Source organism: Lepidochelys kempii, chromosome 8, assembly GCF_965140285.1.
Source record: "Lepidochelys kempii isolate rLepKem1 chromosome 8, rLepKem1.hap1, whole genome shotgun sequence".
NCBI lineage: Eukaryota > Metazoa > Chordata > Testudines > Cheloniidae > Lepidochelys > Lepidochelys kempii.
The window spans coordinates 103,792,307-103,818,826 of record NC_136387.1 but is presented as its reverse complement, the minus strand read 5'-3'; the positions used below and the strand labels follow the sequence as shown (position 1 = coordinate 103,818,826).

The window sequence follows — 26,520 nt, the reverse complement described above, 5'->3', positions numbered from 1 at the left end:
TTTACCAAAAAAAAAAAAAAAGTTTCCTTTCTGTCTGTCCATCTTCAGGTATGTGGGACTCCAGAATACATTGCCCCGGAAGTGATCTTGCGACAGGGTTATGGAAAGCCTGTGGATTGGTGGGCCATGGGAGTTATCCTGTATGAGTTTTTAGTTGGCTGTGTCCCTTTCTTTGGTGACACACCAGAAGAACTGTTTGGACAAGTAATCAGTGGTATGTTTATTTATTCTGTCTCTGGAGGGGTTACCTTTAGCGGTTCACTATGAGAGAGTATGAAAAAATTGAAATCTGCTGTAATTTAGTGAAAGGCTACATAAGAAGCAAAGTTAATTGTTCAGTATTAGAATTAGTTTGATACTCCCTTTTGGTAAATAACTACAGTTGCTAAAAGCTCTTAACTTGCTTAACATACACCAGATGTCATCTGTATATATGTATGTAAACTCTGTCAATATGCATAGTGCAGGGAGAAATCCAGCTTATAAAAAAAATTAGTGATGTGGGGAGTGGAAAGACATGTGTTTGCATTTGAAAAGAGCAAGCCGATTAGCAGGCCAAGATTCTATTTTGTTGTTGGTTATCCCGTGTAGGCACAAAGGATAGGGCTCATTAGTCAATTGCTACGCAAATGTAATAAAAATAACTTATAAAAAGCAACAAAGTACATCAATAAACACTGTTGTATTAAATACCTTCATGCCTTGGGTAGTGAAAGTTTTTGTCCTTTGGCCCATGGTTAGAGCTGGGCAAATGCTGTAGAAAATTGATTGATTCTGTTTTTATTAATTGATTTGCTTGCGTTCACTTTCCATGAGTATTCAAGTGAAAAGGATTACTCTCAAATGTTCACCGAAACAGTGAATTTTAAGCAAATATTTGTGGAAAGTGAGTTTCAGGATTTGCAAGAAGCAAGAGCTAAAATTGATTGATAAAATTGTTACCCAAAATGTGTAGGCATGAGATACAGCTGCACCATAGTAATTCTTTGTCTTGCCATAAAAGCTCATTATTTCATATGCATTAAGGTTCTTACAGTTTTGTTCCAACAATTACTGTTTGCTGACAGCAGCTATGGTTAATATTGAATTTAGATGCATTTTGGAAAATGTCAGTGCTTGAATTATATTAAGTACTCATGTGGCTGAATGCAAACCCATTCAAATAACGCTCTGCTACAGCCTACTACTTTTTATTGTATAAAAATGTTTGTGGATTTCATGACTTGCCTTTTTCAAATTGCTTTATCTCCTTAGATGAAATTGCCTGGCCAGAAGGGGATGATGCATTACCGCCAGATGCACAGGACCTCACATCTAAACTTCTCTGTCAAAACCCTCTGGAAAGACTGGGAACAGGTACAGGCGTATTCTTGCAAAAAGACTAACCCGAATCAATAAAAGAAGCTGCAATGCCAATGGGAGTTGCTACACTGTTGTGAAATGCTGCCTTTGTGCTGTGAAATAGTATGCACTGCGTTTAGTGGTGGTCTCACAACTTTCTGTCCCTGGGGATAGCGTAATCAGAATCAGTGAGAAATCTGCACGTGTCAGAAAAATGCCACTGTTTTGGGGGGTTAAAGAAGAAAAGGTGTCTGCTCACCAATCTGACTCACTGTACATAGGTCACAGCATAACCTCACTAGACAGCCTTTTTGACGGTTCCAGTTTGGGCTTTGTCAGGGATTTGTGTCTCAATCGGAAAATTGTTTAAACAGATTTTGCATGAAATTCTCTTTGGCAAGGAGATGTTGATGAGTACTTGTGAGTGTAACAAAATTACAACTTTTCCCCTTAGTGGTGCGCACACTGCTGTGTAATTCCCTAAAATCCAAGAACCTGAAGTTTCATGGGAAAAGTAAAATGCTTAAGACTATCTGTAAGCAATGTATGGTGAGATTTAAGCCTTTGCAATTTAGGACTTTCCCTTTTAAAATTTTAGGGAACCATTGATGTATTCAGCTAACTTCCACATGACACTCCAGTCTCAATAATTCCTGCCTGACCTGCAGCCTCATGGCGCAGTTCCTCTTTTTCACTAACTTTTTGGGTTTGGTTTGGTTTCGTTTCGCATTTCGTTTCAAATTCATAATTCAGTTTATATGTAGCCTTTAGAAAATGCAAATACAGAACGATTTCAAAGTGTACACTTGCTGGCGGGGTGGTTCAAGAATCAGTCATGTGAAATAAAGCCTTTCATATCGAGAGCGAGCATCAGCTCAACTCCAGACCCCACAGGTGGTGGATGAAAGTCATCGCCACCTTAAGGGTGTTGTGTTTTGTTATATGTAAAATGCATAGATGGGTTTATTTCCATTGCTGGTGGACAGATTCTGTTCCACTAAAACTGCCACCACAGTGGGCGTCTTTGCTCTCAGTCAACAAACCTTATTTTTCTTTTCTCATACCAGGCCTTTTCTGTGGACAAAACTGATACCTTTTATGAGCAATGTTTTCATTTAAAATGTCCACACCCCAGCAGGCAAATGATCTTTTCATATTTTTTCTTTCTCAGTGTTCAAGCCCCAGAGTTTAACAACAAAGATGGTGATTCAAGAAGATATTTTTAAACACATGCCTAATTTTAATACTTTTGAATTCAGTGGAACTACTCATATCTTTAAGTGCCTTGCAGAATCAGGGTCAAAAACAGTGCACATACACTTGATGTGAACAAGATCACATTTAAAGGTTTTTCATTAGTTTGTTCTCACTCTTGAGACTTACACTTCAGAACTATACTGGAGATGCTGCTTTCCAGCCAATGTAGGCATGTGTTGTGTTTAAATTAAGAGGGTGTAAATCGTGCAGTTTTTATCTGTTATCACAACATTGGCAAAGAACCCAAGTGTAGTTTCCTGTGATTCTCAGAAAATACGTTTTAGATGAAAATACGTTTCCATACTTTCTCCTATGCCTTGAGAATTTTTTGACACGTGAGAGCAATGTTAGAAAAATACTCTTTTTTTCAGGTAGTGCCTTTGAGGTGAAACAGCACCGGTTCTTTAAAGATCTGGACTGGAATGGATTACTTCGACAGAAAGCAGAATTTATTCCACAGCTGGAATCTGAGGATGACACTAGCTACTTTGACAGTAAGAAAGAAGAGCTTCTGACTCAGCCTGAGTTGTATCATCTTTAATGTGGGCCATATTTCTTATGTATAGTTAATTTATATTTTGTCAATTGCTTAATGAAAATCATTATCACCAGCTTAATAAAATATATTTGATTGATATTCTGTAAAAAGTACTATATTGAGTCCCAAGAGAGGAGTTTGTTTGGAACCGAATCAGAATTGCATGAAAATTATTCCATGCTTCGTTGGTATTGGTGGCCTAGTTGTATCCCATTTTCGGCCACAGTGTTCTCAGAGCCCTGGAAATTCTTCACTTCATTAATAGAGGTATTTAGCTGTGTGTAATTTTTTTTTTTTTTTTGTGGTCCTCCCTTCTTTCTGTTCACATGAACATCACTGTGCTGGGTTATGTTAAAATGATTGCTGTGATTAAGCACATCAGATGCGATGACTCTTCCAGTCCATGTGCATGTTTCCACGCTACAGTTTTTGGGTGATATTAGTTTTTAACTTGTATTTAACTCATACGTTGGAAGGAAAAATCCTTTGACGTTGTAAAGGAGTTATTACAGTAATGTTCACAGTGAGAGAGACCTTACTGTGGTGATGCTGGTTGAAATACTGTAGTTAGGTAGAGCTTGGCTCTCTAGTGCAGTGGGGTGATCACGTTAGATCTCTAGTGCTTTGGTTCTGGGACAGTGATGGTGGGATACGGTGCAGGGACACTGAGCTTACTTCCCGTGGGTAGAAGTGCCTTTTTATTTTCTAGCAATCCCCAGCTGACAAGCTCTGCGGACAGCAACAAATGTCCAAGCATGCTTAGCTGGACAGAGGGGATGCCATGGCATGAGTCTCTGTTGGGGAGAATTCTCATGTCATAAAGGATCTTTATATGGTCATCGGAAAACTGAGATGGCATTCCTATCATAAGCACTACTAGTTTACCAAGGTTTATAACTCCTGAAAGAAATCCTTTCTGGCTGATGCAATGCAGCAAATGTGGCTCAGCCTGGGGATCTTTTTTTTTGCCAAATTATAAAAATTTATATTGGGCTGGTTTAGAATTGTATGATCGCAGAGCTCAAAAATATTTTGGGGGGCATTTTAGATGTTTTCACTCAAAAATAGCTCTGTTTAGACTTCCTTAAAAAATTGGCAATTGCCTAGTAATCACTTGCAGTTGTAGGTGAAAGAAGAGGAATAGTTTTTAAGTAAATGTATTACAAAATGAAGGCTTGCACATGTCCAGAATGAACTTTGCACAATGCTAAATCCACTAAATTGGAAATAACAAGACAGAGTAAACTGTATTCCCATTTCCTTTAATAGGACTGTTTGTGTTAGTAAGCACTAAGCTTAGTATGAAGTGAGCTGTAGCTCACGAAAGCTTATGCTCTAATAAATTTGTTAGTCTCTAAGGTGCCACAAGTACTCCTTTTCTTAGAATTTATGGTTTCCAGAATCTATATTTTATATATATATATTCTATATGCTTTGCTGAGGATCAGTCAGTTTTACAGTGTAATATATCTGAGGAGTTATATACACTAAACAAACAAGAATAGAGTGTAGTACATGTTTAAAGGAATAGGAAGAGCAAAATGGTGTGTATATTTGAAGTCTATTTGCACACATGCACAGCTTTACTGAAGATATTCTTCATGATCAAAAATACTCAAAGCTCTACAACAGGCAACTTTTGCAGCTAGACAAATAGGAATTGCTATGTGCAAACTGATCCTGTGAGCATCAGTTACTGTTTGACATACTTTCTAGAAAGTACAAAGGGCATGGGCTTTCTAGGTGCTGGTTAATTATACTGCAGTTTGTGTCCTTGTTCATAGCTCGTTCTGAACGGTACCAGCACCTAGATTCAGAAGAAGATGAAGACACAAATGATGATGATCATGTAGAAATTAGACAGTTCTCATCTTGCTCACCACGGTTCAGTAAGGTAAGGGCATACTGGTTTGTTTAAAATCATATTCTTATTTAGATTTTTCTGTTAGTCATGAGTTGCCCTTTAAAAAAAACAATGTTCAGATAACATGAAGGGGCCACATAGTCTTTATCGCTCATTGAATTTAGGCATTTTAGACAAAAAGGACAGTGCACCATGGTTTGTGTCAGCTGTCTGTACTGCAGTAGTTTATCTTCAATAATGGATTCTGTACACATGGTAGTACTGCAACGTTTATACTAGGTTGCCCTGAAATAACAGGTGGGGTTCAAGAGGTCTCAAAATAGGTCTCCTATTGATATTCAATAAAAACCCAAGTCCATTTTGTGAGGGGCTCCACATGCGGTCCAAATGCTGTTCCATCATGAATGTAAACAGACCTGAACTTGTTCTAAACACACAGACCTCTTCCTTCCTTCCTTGGTGGGCCTGTTCAACAAAAAAACTTCAAAAACAGACTCCAATGAGAGACTGCTGAATTGGAATTAATTTGCAAACTGGATACAATTAACTTAGCCTTGAATAAAGACTGGGAGTGGATGGGTCATTACACAAAGTAAAACTATTTCCCCGTGTTTATTCCCCTCCCCCTGCTGTTCCTCAGACATTCTTGTCAAGTGCTGGAAATGGCCCACCTTGATTATCACTACAAAAGGTTTCCCCCCCTCCCCTGTTCTCCTGCTGGTAATAGCGCATCTTACCTGCTCACTCTCCTTACAGTGTGTATGGTAACACCCATTGTTTCATGTTCTCTGTGTATATAAATCTCCCCACTGTATTTTCCACTGCATGCATCTGATGAAGTGGGCTTTAGCCCACGAAACCTTATGCTCAAATAAATGTGTTAGTCTCTAAGGTGCCACAAGTCCTCCTTTTCTTTTTGCGGATACAGACGAACACGGCTGCTACTCTGAAACCATACAGTACCCCTGTATCATAGCATCATAGAAATGTAGGGCTGGAAGAGACCTTGAGAAGTTATCACGTCCAGCGCCATGCACTGAGGCAGGACCAAGTAAAGTTAGACCACCCCTGGCAGGTTTTTGTTCAGCCTGTTCTTAAAAACCTCCAGTGATGGGGATTCCCTTGGAAGCCTGTTCCAAAACTTAATTACCCTTGTAGTTAGAACATTTTTCTTAATAGCTAACCTAAATCTCCCTTGCCGCAGATAAAGCCCATTACTACTTGTCCTACCTTCAGTAGACATGGAGAATAGTCCTCTTTATAACAGTGAAAGAGAGTATCTCAGTGCCCTATTTGAAAGTGCCTTGAGGGTTGTAATGTTATCCAGTCTTCTCTGGGGACCTGGCTCAGGTATCTCAATGGTTTTAACTAGCATTAACTTCAGTGGGGTTGCTTCTGGTTTACACCACGATCAGTACGACTAAAATTGGACCTGAGAATTAGTTGGGACCTTGAACAGGCTTTTACAAATCCATAAGTCTTGATTTCTTTTTCCACCATATCCCCCTGTTATGAACAGCAATTAATCTGTTTGGCTGCAACTTTTGTTCAGTATTTTTGACACAAGCAGAGAAAGTCCACTGCAATACATTTATGTTTAAATTTAGAAAATGCTACAACATCAGTAGAATGGGAAGAATAAAAATCTCTTTATATTTTGAAAAGTTTGTCTAACAATTTAGCCAAATAAATTAATAGTTTTCTTGTTGATGTGCTGAATTTTTAATAACAGCATTTTTATTAATCTCTTCTTATGAAAATCAGGTCCACAATCAAATACAGTTTTAAAAGTTGTAAAAGGGTTTTTTTTTTTGGTTAATTGTTTAATTATTTAAAATATCACTGTACAGCAGAGAGATGCACATTGGTTGAGCTGTGAGCAGCACGGAAAATTCCATAAAGAGGGCAAGACTCTTGTTTGAAAAGGTTTAGTAAACTTGGGGCAATGTTGATAGAATCACAGTAACGAAATGAGGTCAGCAGCAAGATGCTGAATTGAGTTTGTTTGGTAAGATGTCAAGATCTAGATGTCAGCCTTGAGCCTTCAGTGCTTTGTGGAGCCTGTTTAAGCAACTTCTTTAAAATTTTCATATATAAACGGCCTTTGTAGCATCACAACCGAATATCTGAGTGTAGGTATTACAGCAGAAAGACATATCTGACCGTTCCAAATCTTGCCTCTTCCCTTCTCCCCGGTGTACGTTGCCTGAGCATATCACATCTGTGTTGGGTCCTGCATTAGCTAATCAGAGAACATTGCCAAGTTCAGGTTTTAAACCAAGCTTCCATTCTGGGAGAGAAAGACCTTTTGATTAGATAAGGACTTGCAGGACTGTTTACTGCATGCTTCGTACAGATGGAACTTAAGTGCTTTTGCGATATGCAGGTGTACAGCAGTATGGAACGTCTTTCCATCCACGAAGAGAGGAAAACACCGCCAACTAAGCGCAGTCTCAGTGAGGAAAAAGATGATCGGCTAGACAGCCTCAGTGGTCTGAAAAGTCGGGACCGCAGCTGGGTGATTGGCTCTCCTGAAATGTGAGTTTATTAGACTTGTACTTTTTATTTAACCACAAAGAAGGCTTTTTTCCCCGTCTACATTGACATCAGAAACTCTTACAGCTGCAATTCAGTGTAAAATCTGTGTACTACTTAAAAGTATCTCGTTAAGTTCTAACATTATGTAAGCTTACAGCGAATATTTAAAATAAAGCAAAAGGTATTCTGCTCGTAAGCAAAGCTTCCTTCCTGAGAATGGAGTCTGAGATGGGCCTGAACCAAAATTCCCAATCCAAACCTGTCTGAACCTCCAGGGGTTCAAAATCTAGTTCTCCCCACATTCTCTCCTGCCACAAATTAGAAAAATATTGGTCTTTCCACAGTGCTGAATACAAGAAATAATTGTATCCTGTCATCTCTGTTAGCAAAATGTAATAATACTCAGAAAATAGAAATCCAGCATGCCTCCCTTGTGCCCAGAATGATTGGAATAATTGTTGGATTCAGCTTAATGGAGAAAATAACTATACAAGTTATAGAATGGGGGATCATACGCTAAAACATGGTGTCATATGGATGCATTTAATGTGGTTGTGATCTAGAATGTCTTTCCTACACCTTTACTAAGAACACTTGATAGATTACATGTGTAACTAATATAAACTGATCCTGCTAAAAGTTATAAAAATAAGTCTAAAAAAGAAAAAAGAGCAGGTAAAAGCATAAGATGATAGGTACAAGTGTTTGCATTTCTTTGCCCTGTTATTGGTAATAACGATTGTTGTAATAATTTATATCGCTTTCATTGCATTGTATTTTGTTTGATTTTGTACTTATCTTAAAAGGTTAATAAGGGAAAATAATCCAGGTCTGAATTTTGCAAATACCCATAACTTTTAATGATCCAAACAACAACCCTAAACCCAAGCCTCCTCCCTAGCTCACCTCCCAACTACCCAAATTGGGAGGCTTGAACCTGGAATCATATTGTTTTGGCTTGAGTTTGCTCATTATTTCTGTGCTTGTAAACCAGTAACCATCACTTGTCCTTCGGCGTTATGAATTATCACAGCCCAGCCCAGTGACCTGGTCATGCTTTTTCTCTCAGACTGCGTAAGCGCTTGTCCGTGTCTGAATCCTCACACACAGAGAGTGACTCCAGTCCGCCTCTTACTGTTCGGCGGCGTTGTTCGGGGCTTCTCGACATGCCCCGGTTCGCCATCTCAGCTGAGGAAGAAGGACTTGCCCCCAAAAAGCAACAGCCCGATGGAACGTTACTATCTACAGTACAGTCGCGTGAGGGGCTCCCCCGGCCAATTCCAGAACAACCTGTGGAGCGAGAGCTGCACTTAGATGAGGATGGGCCAACAACACCCTCGTCAACCATCAGCAACATCAGCAGCTCAACCCTGACAGGTATGCACCTGGTGGGATGGGATCACTGCCATCGAGAAGTTGAGAGGAGGTTGAGACTGAGAACCAGTGGAGTAGGGGGAAGTAGATGATGGGAGAGGTAAGACAGATCGGACAAGGAGCCAGAGTGTGTGGGAGAGAACTAGGACTGAGGGGAAAACAAGGAACAGCTGGTGGGGAGGGGATTGAGATGGAGAGTAAAGAGGAATGAGACTGGGACAGGGCAAGGAGACTGGGACTGGGATGAGAAGCCGGAGAAGTGGAGACTGAGATTGGCTAGGGTGAGGAGAATGGGACCGGGACAAGGAACCAGGGGAGGGAATAGACAGGACTGGGACAGGGACTGGTTGGAGGGGACAAGGCAGAATGGGTCAAACTTAGAGGAAATAGGAAGAAGAGTCTGTGCCCACTAGAGAACACTCCCTTCCAGAGCCTAGAATGTAACCAAGAATTCTCAGTCTCACCACTCCTCTGTTATGAGCAAATATCTTTGAAATCCACTGGCAAAGTGTCCCAAACCCCTCTAATGGTGATCCACATAGAGGATGACAACCTACTACTGCTATCAGTTACTCCATTAGCTCAAGTAACAGAGGTCTGTGCAGTGGATCTATAGGTACCAACCCTGCTGATGACCCTTGGGGATGTTAATATGATGTCACAAGACAGAGTTTGTTTTTTCAGCATGCTTTATTAAAAACCTTGGAAATTGCCTACCAAAAAACTGTTAAAAAAACATTGTTAAAGTTGCAAAGTCAAGCACTCAAAAGATAGAAAATTGCAGAATTAAGATTGCCTGTGCAACCTTAATTTGGCTCCCTTGTGCATTTGCATTATAACAGTCTTTAATTACATGATCACATACTGTATTTTCCACAGGGCCCCTGCCTCATACAGTGCACAGGACAGACCTGCTGTGGGGATGAATCAGGGTTGTGTAGTGAAGGAGACTATTGTCTATAGACCCCTGCTTCATTTGTTGCAGAAGCTGGAAGGTGTGGAGTGAATGAGGCAGGGAACTGCAGGAAGAGAAAAAACAGTATCATGGTCATAGATGAATGCTGCCCTGGAAAACTGGATTTTATCCCAGAGTTCCTATGAGATGGCAGTCCAGTTGCTTAAACCAAACGTTTCCCTGATGATCACTTACTGTGCTGTTCCTCCTTTTCTGGATGCTGACTTGAGACCCAGGGTCTCATTTGGAGAAGTGCTGTGCTCACAGTTGCAACTGAAGTCTGTGCTTTGAACATGTGAAATGCTATATAATGCTAAGTGCTCTGAAAAATTAGCTCATCTGTGCCTCAGTTTGGCCAATCATAATGAGTGGATACCTTTGACCTTAATTATTCTGTGCCTCAGTCCCTCATCTGTAGAATGGGGATAATAACCCCCCATGTCTCCCAGGAGTGGTTTGTGACCCACTCGGTTATTATAGTGATGGGCACTATAGAGAAGCCCAGGAGAAAATGAATAATTCTGTCCTCAGAGAAGGGTTTGAACAGTGTGTAGTAAGACAGGCCTGGGACCATACATTGAACAAAGAAGATAAAATAAAATACTGAACACTTGCTCACTACATGAGCACCATCCATTCTGTACATGGAATGAGGCAGGGTCCTGTGGGGAAAATGGTATGTCATCATGTAACTAGACCAGTAGTTCTCAACCTGTGGCCCATGGGCTGTTTGCAGCCCAATCAGCACACAGCTGCAGCCCATGTGACAGCCTCAGGGCCATACAGGTAGCGTGTATGTTGTGTGGATGTGGCCCACATAACAGAGAAGCTGCATATGCGGCCCACAATGGTAAATAGATTGAGAAACACTGAATTAGACGGTACAATCATAATGCATACACACAAGAGGGCTGAAAGGCTGCACAAGCATTTCCTAATTTTTGAGTTCTTGACTTTGCAATGTTAATTAAATTCTTCTAATGTAATTTTTGTGCCTCCCTCTGCCACAAAGCAACTGCTTCCAGCCTGTGTCGGAAGACAGGATACTGGTCTAGATGGACCACTGCTCTGACCCAGTATGGCCGTCCTTCTGTAAATAGCATAAAGCCTAGTTCAGCTGTTGCAGCCTTTAAGGTTGACCGTTCTTGCTGATAATAAAAATGAGAGTACTTTCTCAAACCTCCCCTGGTTATTTGCCATATAAGCCATTTAAATAGAATTGTTTACTACTTTAAAGCTGTGCTATAGAGTTAGGCTTCATCTAACTTTATTACTGCCGCACTTGGTTTCAAGAACTGGCTTTCCAACAAAAGAAAAACAGGTAATTCTCAGCATACAGAAGAACGCCAGTGGTTATAAATTTCTGTAAATAAGAACTCAAGACCTGGGCTTGCTTCTGAAGAAAATTCACTGTTGGACTACATGTAAACATGACTTTGATGTCCTATATTTTGCCTGCGGGGGAATATGCTGTTAGGAATTCCCTGTGGTTCTAATTGACTTTAATTTAAACTGTAGCTGGAAGCACTACAGATTTCTCTGATCAGCGCATTCGTAGCAATAGCTATGAGGGTCCAGATTTTACCACTCCAAAAGCCATCAGCGACTTGGCAGTGCGGCGGGCACGGCACCGGTTGCTCTCTGGGGAATCGGGGGAGAAACGTACCTCGAGACCTGTCAACAAAGTGATTAAATCAGCATCAGCTACAGCCCTCTCCCTCCTGATTCCTTCAGGTAAGAAATAAACCACATTTAGATATTGTAAAAATGTGAATGCCTTGAACAAAAGACGTGCAGACAGGACCTCTGTTTTTCTGCTCCTGCCAATAAAGGTATTGTTCCTGAGGGAAGAGGAATTGGGACTCCTGCGTATTTGCCACTTACATGGAAAATGAGTGTTATTTTGCTGAAGACAGAGATGTACTTGTGATCTTGTGACTACAGATACCATAATTGACAGCTGTGTCTCATTGTCTTGATAACCACTTCTTTTGTTTAAATTGGCTCCAAGAACTTTGGCTGGTCTCTAGACAAGGATGCAGCAAGAATATCTATTAAAATTACAGACAAAACAAGTTTAACCCTTTTGCTGCTACTTCTCTGCACCTGATATCCCTAACATTTTGTTGAAATCATGCATATCTGGCACATTCAGTTTCCAGGAATGTTCAGATGAGAGGGTTGAATACATTTAAGTAAGTTAGTACTAAACAGTGTGTATATAGAGATATGGATATATCTTTATAATTTTTGGCACCAGGTTGTGGCATTTGTTAGAAGCCTCTGTCAAACAGGGTAGAAAGGGCCATGGTTCAGCGGACGTCTCTCTGGGAGGAATTCTTGCTTTGTGCCCACTACCTCCCACCTCCCCTTTATAGAGCTCAAGGCCTTACTGGAAGTCCCAGGGACTCACTTGTTCCTGTCTAATAAGAGACCAGGAACGCCCCTGCAATTTGCAGCCAGTGTGCCAGGCCAGCACAATATCCTGAGAGAGCAATACCAGCTATAATGTCTCTGTTGGAACCCAGGAGGCAGATAGAAGATTGCTATTTGGCTCCATTGTGGTGACTTGCATTTCATTTCCTGTCGTTTGAGGGTTGGTTGGTTTTCTAACTACCATCTCCCTCATGAAATTCTCTAAAATGCTTATATCCAGCAGAGGCCCCGACAGAACTGTTCTCATCTGTCAGGTAAATACATACTAGATGGCTCAGCAGGTGTTTCTTAATGGTCACTTTGTGGCAGTTTTTCCTAGACGAATACAGGAGTTGTGCATTCAGTTCATATTTTTGTATATGTTTTGTAATGTAAATTATTTTATCAGCTTATCTAAGTATAGTAAGACTATTTTGATACATGTGTTATTGCTAATATTAGTAACAACTGTAATAGCTTTTAGCCAATAGGCCAGTTGAATCACACCCATGTAAGAGGGGAGCTGGGTTTTGCAGCTGCTCATTTGTAATATAATTTTTAAATCATTACAATACTCCTGCATTGGCTCCATGTCTAGTTGGCAACCGGTATCAAGTGGAGTGCCCCAAGGGTCGGTCCTGGGGCCGGTTTTGTTCAATATCTTCATAAATGATCTGGAGGATGGTGTGGATTGCGCTCTCAGCAAATTTGCGGATGATACTAAACTGGGAGGAGTGGTAGATACGCTGGAGGGGAGGGATAGGATACAGAAGGACCTAGACAAATTGGAGGATTGGGCCAAAAGAAATCTGATGAGGTTCAATAAGGATAAGTGCAGGGTCCTGCACTTAGGACGGAAGAACCCAATGCACAGCTACAGACTAGGGACCGAATGGCTAGGCAGCAGTTCTGCGGAAAAGGACCTAGGGGTGACAGTGGACGAGAAGCTGGATATGAGTCAGCAATGTGCCCTTGTTGCCAAGAAGGCCAATGGCATTTTGGGATGTATAAGTAGGGGCATAGCGAGCAGATCGAGGGACGTGATCGTTCCCCTCTATTCGACATTGGTGAGGCCTCATCTGGAGTACTGTGTCCAGTTTTGGGCCCCACACTTCAAGAAGGATGTGGATAAATTGGAGAGAGTCCAGCGAAGAGCAACAAAAATGATTCGGGGTCTGGAACACATGAGTTATGAGGAGATGCTGAGGGAGCTGGGATTGTTTAGCCTGCAGAAGAGAAGAATGAGGGGGGATCTGATAGCTGCTTTCAACTACCTGAAAGGGGGTTCCAAAGAGGATGGCTCTAGACTGTTCTCAATGGTAGCAGATGACAGAACGAGGAGTAATGGTCTCAAGTTGCAGTGGGGGAGGTTTAGATTGGATATTAGGAAAAACTTTTTCACTAAGAGGGTGGTGAAACACTGGAATGCGTTACCTAGGGAGGTGGTAGAATCTCCTTCCTTAGAGGTTTTTAAGGTCAGGCTTGACAAAGCCCTGGCTGGGATGATTTAACTGGGAATTGGTCCTGCTTCGAGCAGGGGGTTGGACTAGATGACCTTCAGGGGTCCCTTCCAACCCTGATATTCTATGATTCTATGATTCCTGCATTAGCTACTTCCTACTTGTAAATATTTTGCCCCTTCTGAATTAAAACCCCCACAACTTCCTTGAGCCAGTTGTAGTCCAACCTCATATCAAATTTCATTTTTAAAACCGAGGTTGGTTTTGAGTTACATTGGGCAGAAAAAGTGACCCACACCATGTTTACTATTTATTTGAACAGTGTATTCTCTAATCTAGAAACTGCTATTCCCTATATATAAAATCATGTATCTATATAAAATATTGTAAAGAAATCTTTGGTAGACTGAAACTGTATACTCCAGGATTCTGCCTGGAGCAAATATTTATGGCTGAGTAATGAAATCCCTGAAAATAGCTTTTCAAAATGGACACATTGACCCAGCTGTAATTCTAGATGACAAACAACAATGCTATACTAAGTACATAATAAGTACTCGCTTTTTTGAAAACAGCACTGATTTTGACCTTTCAGAGCACTTATTAATTAAAAAGACTGCAGGAAATGAACCTTGATACATTTGATACTAAAGGAATTTTTAATGCCGCTTTCACTAGCTTTATAAAAACATAAGGAAGATTTCATTTCCTATTAGAATTTTAACAGGAGTTATATTTCCCTTTGAAGGTCAGGCTTTCTAATTTGCACTCCTTTGTATCATCACTGTAGATCACCACACTTGCTCCCCATTGGCTAGTCCAATGTCACCTCATTCTCTGTCCTCCAACCCATCTTCAAGGGACTCCTCACCAAGCCGAGACTTTTCTCCTGCTATCACAAACCCAAAACCACCAATCATAATCCATCGGGCTGGAAAGAAATATGGCTTTACCCTTCGTGCTATTCGAGTCTACATGGGGGATAGTGACGTCTACGCTGTGCATCACATGGTCTGGGTAAGTCACTGTTTTTCTAATAAGAATGCTCTTAGGGGCTGGGAATTCTTTCTTTCCAGATTGCAGGTTTAATCTATAAACTGTCCTTTGCTGCCATGTATCCCCTCTCCTAATTCAGACCCAAAGGAGTCTTTTGACAGACAAAATCTTTTAAAAACCCCTGGGGTTTTTAATCAGGAACAGTCCAACCCCATCACAAAAATCACAACAGCTTTTTCCACCACTGGTAACGTAGGTCTGTCTCCTTTTACCAGAGGTGAATATATTAAAGCATGTGTCTTTGTGCAACTCCTCTTGCTCTCTATTGGGGTTGTCACATGAGGGTCAATTACAGTTAATTCATCCTGAGCTGTGTAAGCAGTGATAGTTTGCTTAGATCAATGCAGTCTGCTGGAATTTTCAAGACAGCCACTGGGAGTTGATTACATGCCTTAAACCATCTGTGCCTTTACATTGATTGTCCAGCAATTTGGCATTCAGTTTAGCTGTGTTATGCCAAGTGATCTTACTGTCTGCTTCTCCATATCTCTCTTCCTTCCCCTTACAAATATATGATCTGTGTGATCTTTCTTTGGCAATGACGGTTAACCATAATCATATTCCCCAAAACGGTGTATATTATTTAAAATGCACTGTTTTAGAATTATAAGAGAGGGTGGAGGGCAATGGTTTCTTAATATCGTTCTATATCAGTGTTTTGGAGACCTCATTAGGAAAGCCAGTCTTTATATGTGGTGGTGATCATTATTTTTCTACTTAATGAGCAGCATAAAACAATCTGGAACTGGATTTTTCTCATAGTAGCTTCCCTTGAAAAATTCTGTATTTATTAGCTAGCACTGTGGCTTGCAACCTCTTCAGTCCACGTTGAAGAGAAAGCTGCTGCAACAAGTTACGCCTCACCTTAATGTTGCAGGCCCCTATTTTAATGTGGGTATGGCATCATCACCAATGGGGGGAAAAATCTTATGGGATGATTAGGGCATCACGGTTTAGAGAAAGTACTGTGCTAAAGGATGGGAGGTGGAAAAATAATTTGTTTGGAGTCAGATGCATGATATGTACAATCTCAATGCCTGGAAACTTGGCTGACAGGAGAATGAGGCTACAAGACTTTTTAGCCAGCTTCCAAGATATGTGCTCTAGGATGTTTAATTCTGAAGCTCAGTGGGCTTAATTTTCTTTATATCTATACGGATATCAAGAATATTCAGAGTGATAATTAATGATGATCAAAAATTTGCAAGGACACTTAACCTCATGGTTCAAGGCTTAAGCCAATTTCTAACTCTTAGAGATCAGGATGAGACCTGTGGGGTGCAGATTATCCCACATCTACTATTGTGAGGTTCTTACGCCTTCCTATGAAGCATCTAGCATTGGTCACTGTTAAAGATAGGATCCTGGATTGGATGGACGTCGGGTCTGGTACAGTCTCGCTATTCCCGTGTTCCTGTGTATTTTCAAGTAAGTCATTTCCCTGTCATTGGCAGCATGTGGAAGAAGGAGGTCCTGCTAATGAAGCAGGTCTGCGGGAAGGTGATCTGATAACCCATGTCAATGGAGAGTCTGTCCATGGACTGGTGCATACTGAAGTGGTGGAACTGATCCTGAAGGTAGGGCCGGAACATGCTTGTATTACAGAATGTGGACAGTATATACCTAAAAACTGATTTAAAACACAGTTAGTATCTGATTGTCAGAGGATCATTTTAAATGTAAGTTAAATACCTGGCTCCTAACATTAGCCTTGCAAAAATCCTTTGCTTTAATCCCATTGCCAGGTAGAAATTATTAGTCTCTCCCGAAGTCTCCAAAATTGTCTCGTTCCACTTTAAACTGACATTCCATTGATGTTTGTGGAAAGTAACTGCCTATCAGGTATATTTGGCACCAGAAGAGATGCTCATTTGTTTGACTTTGATGATAAATTTGGAAGCAGTCAACAGGTTAATATGGTGTAACTATAATAATCCCCTCGTATCATTTTAAGAAATACCCTCACATTTTTCCCATTAATTTTGTTTTGCTTTAGGCTGTTAATGTTATTAGCTCTTAATACTGTTTTTAAAAGAGTCTTTGTAATAGCTGGTCTTGAAGTATTTAGCTAAATGACTTGTATTTTGATACCTCCTTGTTTGCTGAGTACGTTTATGGAAATAAAATGAACCCTTTAACAGTTCCAAGAGACAGGCCTTTGGTGGGGTTTGCACATATGGAACAAATGAGGGATTTTTCTGATACAAGTCGAGGGGACCAGGCTAGTGCTTTTAGACACAGTCAGTGTAGATTCATGCTGATGGATGCCTGGTGCATTTCAGTGTATCTGTCAATCTATCAGCATGAAGAAAGGGTCAGACACATAAGTAGGGAACAGGTTTGGGTGCCAAAGAATGCTGCTTTGTCTGAATTTCTAGAAGGAAGATGATTGTTGTAGTTCTCATTGGTAGTATGTATTGGCACCATCACCATGATATCTTGGTGTCTTACAAGGCGTAAGTTGAGGCATTCAGGATCTCAGTAAGAGAGGTCAAAGCCCATGCACCTTCTACTCTGTGCAGCTGTACCAGTTAGCTAGGAAACCAAGATTTAATCTGTTGTGAAAGCCTGACGAAAGAGGTCCATCTTACTGCTCTAGATGAAGACTCAAAGAGGGAAAGGGGATTAGTCAAAGGAGTAAAACATGTCAGCCTGTGATTAATTAGCAATCCACTTGCTCAACACCTAGAACTGCCAAAAGCAATCTTATTCTATACAACTGCCATCTCTTGTATCTGACAGAGTGGAAATAAGGTATCTATCTCTACTTCCCCATTTGAGAACACATCAATCAAAGTTGGGCCAGCTCGGAAGCCCAGCTACAAATCTAAGATGGCTCGAAGGAACAAGAAAAGCAAAACTAAAGATGGGCAGGAAAGGTGAGCTTGATATATATATATATATATTTTTTAAACTTTGAAAATTAAATGCTCCCGAGGTAGGTAGACCTTGTCAAAGCAATTTCCATGCAATAAGTTTGTGTCAGCACACATTGTTATTTACATCACGCCTCTAAACTGAGTGAGAGAGATGTGCCTGTAAGAATAAATAAATCTTTTGGTTTGACAAATGAGTAACTTCTAATTCATCTTCCCAGTAAGAAGAAGAATTCTTTGTTCAGGAAGATCACAAAGCAGGTGTCATTGTTGCACACTAGCCGCAGTTTATCTTCACTTAACCGCTCTCTGTCTTCTGGAGAAAGTGTTCCCGGTTCTCCAACCCACAACCTGTCCCCTCGGTCACCTACGCAGAGCTACAGATCTACTCCCGAGTCTGTACATTCAGGTAAAAAAACTGTTTATAGAGGGGATTTTAATTTTTAATGGCTTCATTTTTAAAGCAAAATATAAAACAGCCACCAACCAAATATTGAGTTTACATTTATTTGAACTTCAAAGCAGTAATTTCTGTGTACGTCTGTCTTTGCTGTGGGTAGATAAAAGTTTAATCATGAAAAAGGTCAGTCTTTGTTCATTATATACATGGGTGGCTCTTTTAGCAGTGCAGATGTGTGGTGCAAGTTATGATCTTTCCACAGTATTTTACCTTTTTTTATAATAATACATAAGAGAAAAATAGTTGAAATGTGGAAAAAATCATAGTTGAAAATTTGGCCAGTAGACAGAGAATTTTAAGAAACTTGCATCCTGACAATAACAACGATAAAATGCATGATTTTATGTACATATGGCTTAATACGGTAGTAAGAGAATGTTTTCTCACTGAGTTTCTGGGAAATACCCTGTAGATAGTAAGATAAGGGTTGGATAAGGCCAGTATTTTCTGATACTGATTATGTGACAATCCCATAGTAGCTCTACTGGGAACAATGGTATGCCACCTTGTAATATCTTTACTATAATACCTTGGGGTAATGTGACAAACGGCTCTTCTTACCATTGTACAAGCATAGCATGAATGGTTTTCATTATAAAATAGTAAAAAAATTCCTTTTCTTTTTTTCTTTTTTCTTTTTTCTTTTCTCTTTTTTTTTTTTTTTTTGAAGTTGGTGGAAATTCTTCCCAGAGCAGCTCCCCCAGTTCCAGTGTTCCCAACTCTCCAGCCAGCTCTGGACACATCCGACCCAGTTCTTTACATGGACTAGCCCCAAAGCTCCAACGCCAATATAGATCTCCGAGGCGTAAATCTGCGGGAAACATCCCTCTTTCACCACTAGCTCACACTCCCTCACCAACCCCACAGTCCACATCGCCACAGCGTTCACCTTCTCCTTTGCCAGGGCATTCAGTAGGCAGCTCCAGTATTATTCAGTCCTTTCCTGTAAAATTACATTCCTCCCCACCTCTGGTAAGACAGATCTCCAGACCCAAAAGCGCTGAGCCACCCAGGTCTCCTTTGCTGAAGAGAGTCCAGTCAGCTGAGAAACTGGCTGCCTCACTGTCTTCTGAAAAGAAGCTGGCTTCCTCTCGCAAACATAGCTTGGATATCTCCCATTCTGAATTTAAGAAGGAGATGCTACAAAGGGATCCTAGTCTCCAAAGTTTACAGGAGTCTGTGAATGAAGCAACAGGAGGTAAAGTTGGGCTAGCGGAAAAAGGGACACTGCAGAAGCCATCTTCCAGGAAGCTAGGTGCTATTCGACAAGACAGAGTAGAGAGGAGAGAGTCGCTACAAAAGCAGGAGGCCATTAGGGAAGTAGATTCCTCTGAAGATGAAACAGATGATGGTTCAGAGGATAGTCAAGATGGGAGAAGATTGGAAAGGCAACCCTTCAGAGGAGAACAGGGCTCCAACTCTTCTAATGATGATGATAAGTTTTCTTCTAAACGGGAAAGCAAAGACTATATGGAGGATGATGCTTTTCTAACTGATGATCCAAAAGGTACAGCAGACTTGCAGAAGGTAACAAAGCAGCCACCTAAGGCTGTCTCAGAGGCACTGCAAATTAGCATACCCCAGTCACAGTCAGAGATGCTTACCAGAACATCTCCAGGAGAATCTGGCAAATATGAAAAGCCACTGCCAGGGTCAGGAACAACAGCAAAAGAGCATAAATTGCCAGAAAACAAAACCTTTGAGCACATTAGTCAAGAAGATGCCTCTTATGAGAGCATCAAATACACTGTGGGGAAAAGTATAGATTGCATAGAAGATACAAAGTGCCCACCAGTGGGAATCCTTCAGTTTGAGCAGATCCACTCTTCAGGGGTGTCACATGGTAAAGATGCTCCAAAGGAGTCCGTGTTAACAGAAATCAGTCAAAAAAACCAGCGTTCACTAGCACTTACTACTTGTTGCACAGTGGGTATAAACTCTCCTCTATCAATAAGCCAAACAGACTGCAGACAAACAGATCACAAACAAGAACTTCAATCTACAGAACAGAGCAACAGATTTCAACATCTGGCAAATGTAAATGAAACATCTCCAAAAAGTCCTACTGCTGAAAAACAGCAAACCTCGTGCCATGCAGAGGGCTCTTCACAAGGCAAGAATCAATTAAATGCTAGGAAAATTAGCCCAAGTAATGCAACAGGTGCTGCACCCTCAACTCCCCATGGTGAAATGCCCCTTTCGGTGTCTCAGTTAGAAACTGTAGCTCAAAGTGTGTTGGGCCCAGCGAAGCTTGACGTGTTGGGTACTAGAAAGCTGGAAACTGATAAAGAGTCCCCCCAAATGGACCTGTCCTGTAAGAGAGATTCAAAACAAAGAAGGCAGGAAACATTAAAGGTGGGATTAGGTCGAGAAAGAGCAAAACCTCTTAGCACAGACAATCTTACTAAAACCTGTGCACCCTACACAGAGTCAATAAGTCCAGCAAAGTCTTGGGAGCCAGCGTGTTCTCTGACAGCAAAAAAAGAGCCAGGTTTTGGCAGTTCTAAAGCACTTGAAGCCTTGGGGGATAACAGGAAAACTTCTCCATCAAAAGATCTACCACATGCCCCTGGAAGAGAGATTCTTAGGGCATCTCCTCTGCCAGATGGCAGTCTGAAGCTCTGTAAAGAGGAGACTCTGATGCAGGAAAAAAGCAAAGAGGCTGGAGGTCAATTAAAAATACAAGACTTTCCGTTGTCACATGAAAATGTTATAAAGAAAACATAGCAGGGTCCCTGGAATACGTGCACTGGAGAATTCTACCTTCAGAAATAGACTGCATGTTTGAATTTTGTAATATACACTAATACGAAATAGAACTGTGTACATCTATTTTTGGGAGGGTTGTTTTTTCATACTGCCTTTTGCATTTTTTTTCATCCTTGCAATTCTATTTTTGTACACGGTGTGCTTGCCATTTGAGGTCTCTTTGGAACAGGGTATCTTTAAAGCAGAGCTATAAAATAGTTTGACTTTTTTTTCTTTATTTTGCCCTGAATTTGGGGTGTGCTGTGCATTTCCCTCCAGTTTTGCATTTATTTCAGATCCCAAAGACTTTTGTGTGCAAAATAGGCAGCTGACATTAAAATCTCTCACTTTTTCAACTTTCTCTTTCAAATTGCATTCATTGTTTCCCAAATTTTCAGATATTTACAAGCCAGTTTTCCCTATGGCAAGGAGAAAAAAAAAAACTACCTTGTTAATAGGTTATCCTGCAAATTCAAGCCCTCTTCAATGCAACCCAGATCCTCTTTTTCTCTGTCACTTTACATATCCTCCAGTCCTAGGAACAGTCCTATATATTTTTTTAAACATTATTTTTTAAAAACCTGTTTCTCAAATGAAAGCTCAAAGAAGCAAGTCTCCAATCTGTAGCATGTTTTTCCGGGATGGTTTATTTTTACTTTGTTTTACAGGACGCACGGCACCTCTCTCCTCTATCTTTTAACATTTTAATTGAGTTTTCTCCCTCCCTTTGCTGCCTGCCTTTCTAGTCTGCATTGATCCAGAACAAATAGTGACACCACATGGAGGGACATGGTTGTTTTAAAAATAATAATGCTGATAATTGTAGCACTCTCAAGTACGTCCCAAGTAATGTTAACTTCATGGCATATGGGCATTGGAGACCTCTCCCTCTTAGGATGGATCCAAGTAGTTCATCTCGGGGAGCTTAAGTATTCCTGCTAGTTCTGAAACAGAGCGTGAGAAACCCAGCCAGGGTTCTGAATTTGCCTTTCTTCTCAGAGAGTGCTAAGAAGTGTTGTTACCTTTGATTCATCAAGTTATGTGGATGAGCTGCAAACAGACTTCAAAACGACACACATGGTATTTCAAGATTTTACCTTTGGTAGCTAGACCATGTCCACTGCTCAGTTCACCCGGTTCCATTAAGAATTACAATTATCTCCTGGGTTCTAGCATTCCTTTGCTTTAAATGTGACCAGTTCTGAATAACATTATTTTGTGGGATGATTAGATCTGTAGTAAAACGCTAATAAATACGTAGTATAACATATCTCTGGCATTGTAAGCCATTTCCTTACTCTAGCCAATTAAAGCCTACTGTCAAAGAATGCTACTGTCATTCATCATAGAATGCTCTTGGCTTTCACTCCAGCCTTGTCTGAGTATATCTGTGTGTGGATAGCCTACAATATCTAGTTACCCAATTCATTGGTGTACTTTGATAGGAACATTTCTGAATGGTGACTGTACTTGCAGCAGTACACCAGACAAAGAGTCGCATCTATTGGTCCAATCTCATTCTACCGCTTTTTTCCATTATGAAAACCTCTTTTGAACTTTGAATTTCTACTTATTTTCCCTAAATGTATCTTTTGTATAGGAATACAATTTTCCCATCTCTCTTTCAACCTGATTTAATTCGTGATGCACCAATTCCAGGAATCTCTGAATTTCTTGTCCTCCCTTTTTCTCTGTAACCATTTTTTTCATTCTATAACTGATTTTGAATGCTGAGATTTTATTTTTGGACCAACTTTTGTTTTGGAGTTCTTTTTTATATTCATGGAACTGTTCACTCTGTGTGTGTGTGTGTGTGCATTTACTGTAATGCTGTTAAGAATGCACAGGCTTCTTAATGTACTAAGAGAAGCATCAACACTCCCAAGCAATTCATAAATAGCTCCAACAGTGACTGTTAAAGATAAACTTACTGTGTCTTTGATCCTTGCACTGGAATGCATGAGCTAGTCAAATGCACATGGGTTTGCAATTGTGAATCACGACCTTTGTACTGCCCAATCAGTGTCTTTCATTTACCAACCTCTTGAAGCACTCTTTATTTTGATAAGCGTGTCATCCTGTGTTGATTTCAAGACAATAGTGAGTGCAGGTTTTGCTGCTGCTAACTGATCTGACTGGGTTTCTTCCCAGTGGGTCGATCGATTAAGAAGTTTTCAAGAAGAAAGGTCCAATTGGCAGTACAGACTAATATAAAATGTGCATAGTCAGAAACTAACCCTCTAAGAGATGCCCGATAATTTTTGGAAAATCTATTACATTTAATTACTTATATGAACTTGTACCATGGAGGTAGCCTTGTAATGGGAGTGCTGTGTAATGTCTGCCTTGGGTTATAAGAATTATATACAAAGCACAGCTAGATCTCATGTGAGGTAATTTATATTAAGATATAACCCAAATGGTCTTTGTTTGAACATATAAAATAAGCAGTGAACCATCCCTCTCCCATGGCACTCATCAATTGGGTGGATGACAAATTGCCCATGAAAAATAATGCAGTATAATTTGTGTGAGAATAAACAGCACTGTGTCTAAATGGTCTGTCAATTCTAGCCTACTAAGAGTGTTGTGACCCTTTGCTCAGATATGGAGGGGTCACAGCTACTTGTCTGGGAGGTTACCAGGGAAGCTCCCAGAAAGAAGGCATAGCACATTACAACAGTCTGCAGAGTACTACTCCTTTAGCAGATTGCCTCTCCTGCCTTTGAAAATAGGACTTGTTACAGTGAATTTCAGTTTTATCACTCCCTAAGTAATCACAGCTGAGCAGAGGAGGGTTGTGAAGGGGCCTGACACATTTCAGCTTTTGTATGATGGCACCAAAGGAATGTTTGGCCAAAGAAAGTATAAGGTGCGTGTTTAGCCACCCAGTGTCTGTATAGCAGATGCAAATCAATAGGTTCGATTTTAAAAGTCCACCATTTGAAAGCCCGGGTAGGCTGGTGTCGCCAGGGAAAGGTCCATTACTGGTGGACCTCACCAGCCTCACAGTCCCTATCCCTTGTCAATTAAAACGTTGCCCAAGATGCCAAGTACGCACAGTCCCCACTCTGTTAATTGATGTCATTCTGGCACCTTTTAGCAAAGCTCTTGGGAAAAGCTGAGAGAAGATTTCCATGGAAAATTGTGACGATGAACCAGATACATGCCAAGATTTATCACTGTCTGGCTGAAAAACGAAATAGTAACTTAAAGAAATAGTTTTCTGACTCAATCTTAGAGATGGGAGAGATGAGACATTGGAAATTAATATCTGTGTGCATGGGTGGGGTGTGTGTGTGTATGTTAGTATGGCTTTTCAGAGTGCAAGTTGAGTGTCATTCTGGCGATACAAAACATCCTACCGACTGAGTCTGGTCACCACAATGAACACTGAATTGGACAAGGGGAGGTAAAACGTGTGTGTGTGAGAGAGAGACCTAACCATCTAAGCATGTTACTTTCCTGAGGTTTTTTCATTTTGTTTGTGGGTTTGGGTGCAAGTTGTTTTGTTTTTCTTTTAGTCATTTTGCTTTTGGAATTTACCATATATAATTTGTTCCCACCCTTGTCATCCTTTTTTATCTCTATACCCAGCTGATGCATTCCTGCAGAATGCTTCATTTCAGTGTTATTTTTCCTCTTGCCTTTTAACTGTAGCATCTAAGAAAAATGAATGATATTTATTGTAAATATTAGACTGTAGCATAGTAATCACCACTCCTGGGGTTGAATGCCAGAGGCTTTTAACATCCAGTATCCTAAAGAATGCTTGTTGGGGGATGGGCAAAAGGCGTGACCTGTGGTCTTGACATCCACACTGCATTAAGGTGTGACTTAGATTTTTTTCTTCCTGCACAGGGAGGATAAAGTCTTTTCTTTGGTTTTCTCTTACTGGATGTGAAGGATAATGCTGTACTTCTAGTAGAAGATTTTGACAGACATGTGTGTTTATGTTGTGTTCAATTATCATATCCAGGCGGCTGTCAGTGTGGCTTTGAAGCTGGGCTCTGGTGTCAAGCTGTGTTACTCAGCACTTGACTAGATAAGAGGAAGATGTGGAATTTAAGTGTTTTTAGAAACTTGAACAATTGCCACATAATAGCGGTGCAATAATTTTTATTCATGTTGTACCTGCATGTTGATGTTTAAATCCTCCTCTGAAATAAATTTTTTACATAAATACAAACTCTTGTTTTTCCTGATTTTCTGTCTGCTATTTTAAATCTTCTGCAGAATATGTAGGCAGCATTGCCATGCATTTCATGCTGCCAGCTAAAAAGTCTGTTTAGCTTCACTGTGTGCTTTGAGGCTATTATACTCAAATGAATCCACAGCATATGGAGATGGCTGCAAAGTAACAGCAAGCTGGTGACATCAAGGTAAATCCAAAGCTCTCTCCAAGTTCTTCTGATTTTTTTTTTCTGCTTGGATCAGTTGGCTGCATAAGCCAAAAGTTTCCTCCTTTGCACAAAACTTGCCTTCCCCTACTGAGATCCTTGGTTCTTGTCCTAAGTGACTGGTTAGTGTAGAATCCCTTGTGTGGGCTCAGACCATTCCCATCACTGGATCTTATAAAGAGACACACAAGGAAGGATAAAACTCTTAGTTCAGCTACAATAGAAAGCAAAAAGCAACAAAACAAGAAAAGGGGTGGGGGGAAAGGTAATGTAACCAAGCATAATGTATTTTAACAAAAAATTAAAAATAAAATCTAGCTCCTCACATTATGATGGTGGTGCTCCCCACCATAACCTCTGAGCCTTCAAACTCAGAGGAAGCTGGCCGCTTTCTACCATGGCATGCAGTCATGTGTGGGCATAGCCCTCCTGATACGTGCATGGATCAACATTGTGGGACAGAACCAGTCATTGGAACAAATTAAATAGAACATGCATTACTGCATCTATATTTTATACTGCATATGTGCATATGCATATATACAATGCAATAAATGTTGTGTACAATGTATGCATGTACCTGCAATTAGGATGCGGGTGTCATAGCAAACAGCTAAAGCATTGGTAAGACACAATGCTGTGCTATGACCCATTGTAACAAGGCAGAGAGGTTAGCATCATGAGCAGAAATTACTTAACCATTCTTTCTGTACTTATTTTATACTTCACTGTCTCTATGGATAAAGTATCACAGTGCGGCACTCTGAATCTTTTTGGCAGTAACTAGTCCTAAAATACTTAACTGCAGTAGTTGACCTAGAAATTGTGCACTCCTTCAGTGTAGATAGGCCTTCAGAGGATCTCCCCTACCTTCTTTTCAGAGGGATGGGCATAATTCTAAAATCAGTTGTGACTGAGCTGAGCTCACTGGTCATTTTTGTTTGCTGCCATTAATGAGGTCAATAAGAATAGATTTAAAAATTTATTAAAGCTAATGTTAAAAAAATATATATAATAGGTTGAGAAAAGAGTGTCTGTACATCTGGGTATAGTGCTTAGATTATCCACAAATTCACAAGTTAGTTTTTTAAAAGTCATATGATACATAGAGCACATAATCAGCAATAACCCAAATTTAGGTGAATAGATTTAACAATACAGTTTAGATATTAGAATCTGAATACTCGGGTACATCACGCATGAAAAGTTGTACAGAGATACTTGGTTGTGGAAAGCAA

The 26,520-nt window shown here is 40.4% G+C and overlaps 1 protein-coding gene across 11 annotated transcripts in view; it reads left to right on the top strand.

Annotated features, from left to right (window-relative positions):
* Window positions 1-25,071, top strand: part of MAST2 (microtubule associated serine/threonine kinase 2) — a 388,408-nt gene extending 363,337 nt beyond the window's left edge. For all 11 annotated transcript variants that reach the window (XM_073357842.2, XM_073357843.2, XM_073357841.2 and 8 more), the window contains 12 exons: window positions 49-214; window positions 1,255-1,356; window positions 2,970-3,092; window positions 4,921-5,030; window positions 7,387-7,538; window positions 8,608-8,915; window positions 11,386-11,601; window positions 14,533-14,759; window positions 16,253-16,375; window positions 17,541-17,677; window positions 17,896-18,083; window positions 18,805-25,071. In XM_073357842.2, coding sequence (XP_073213943.1) covers window positions 49-214; window positions 1,255-1,356; window positions 2,970-3,092; window positions 4,921-5,030; window positions 7,387-7,538; window positions 8,608-8,915; window positions 11,386-11,601; window positions 14,533-14,759; window positions 16,253-16,375; window positions 17,541-17,677; window positions 17,896-18,083; window positions 18,805-20,861 — 3,909 coding nt within the window. In that variant the 3' untranslated portion in view covers window positions 20,862-25,071. The remainder of the gene's footprint in view (window positions 1-48; window positions 215-1,254; window positions 1,357-2,969; window positions 3,093-4,920; window positions 5,031-7,386; window positions 7,539-8,607; window positions 8,916-11,385; window positions 11,602-14,532; window positions 14,760-16,252; window positions 16,376-17,540; window positions 17,678-17,895; window positions 18,084-18,804) is intronic.
* Window positions 25,072-26,520: the final 1,449 nt, after the last annotated feature.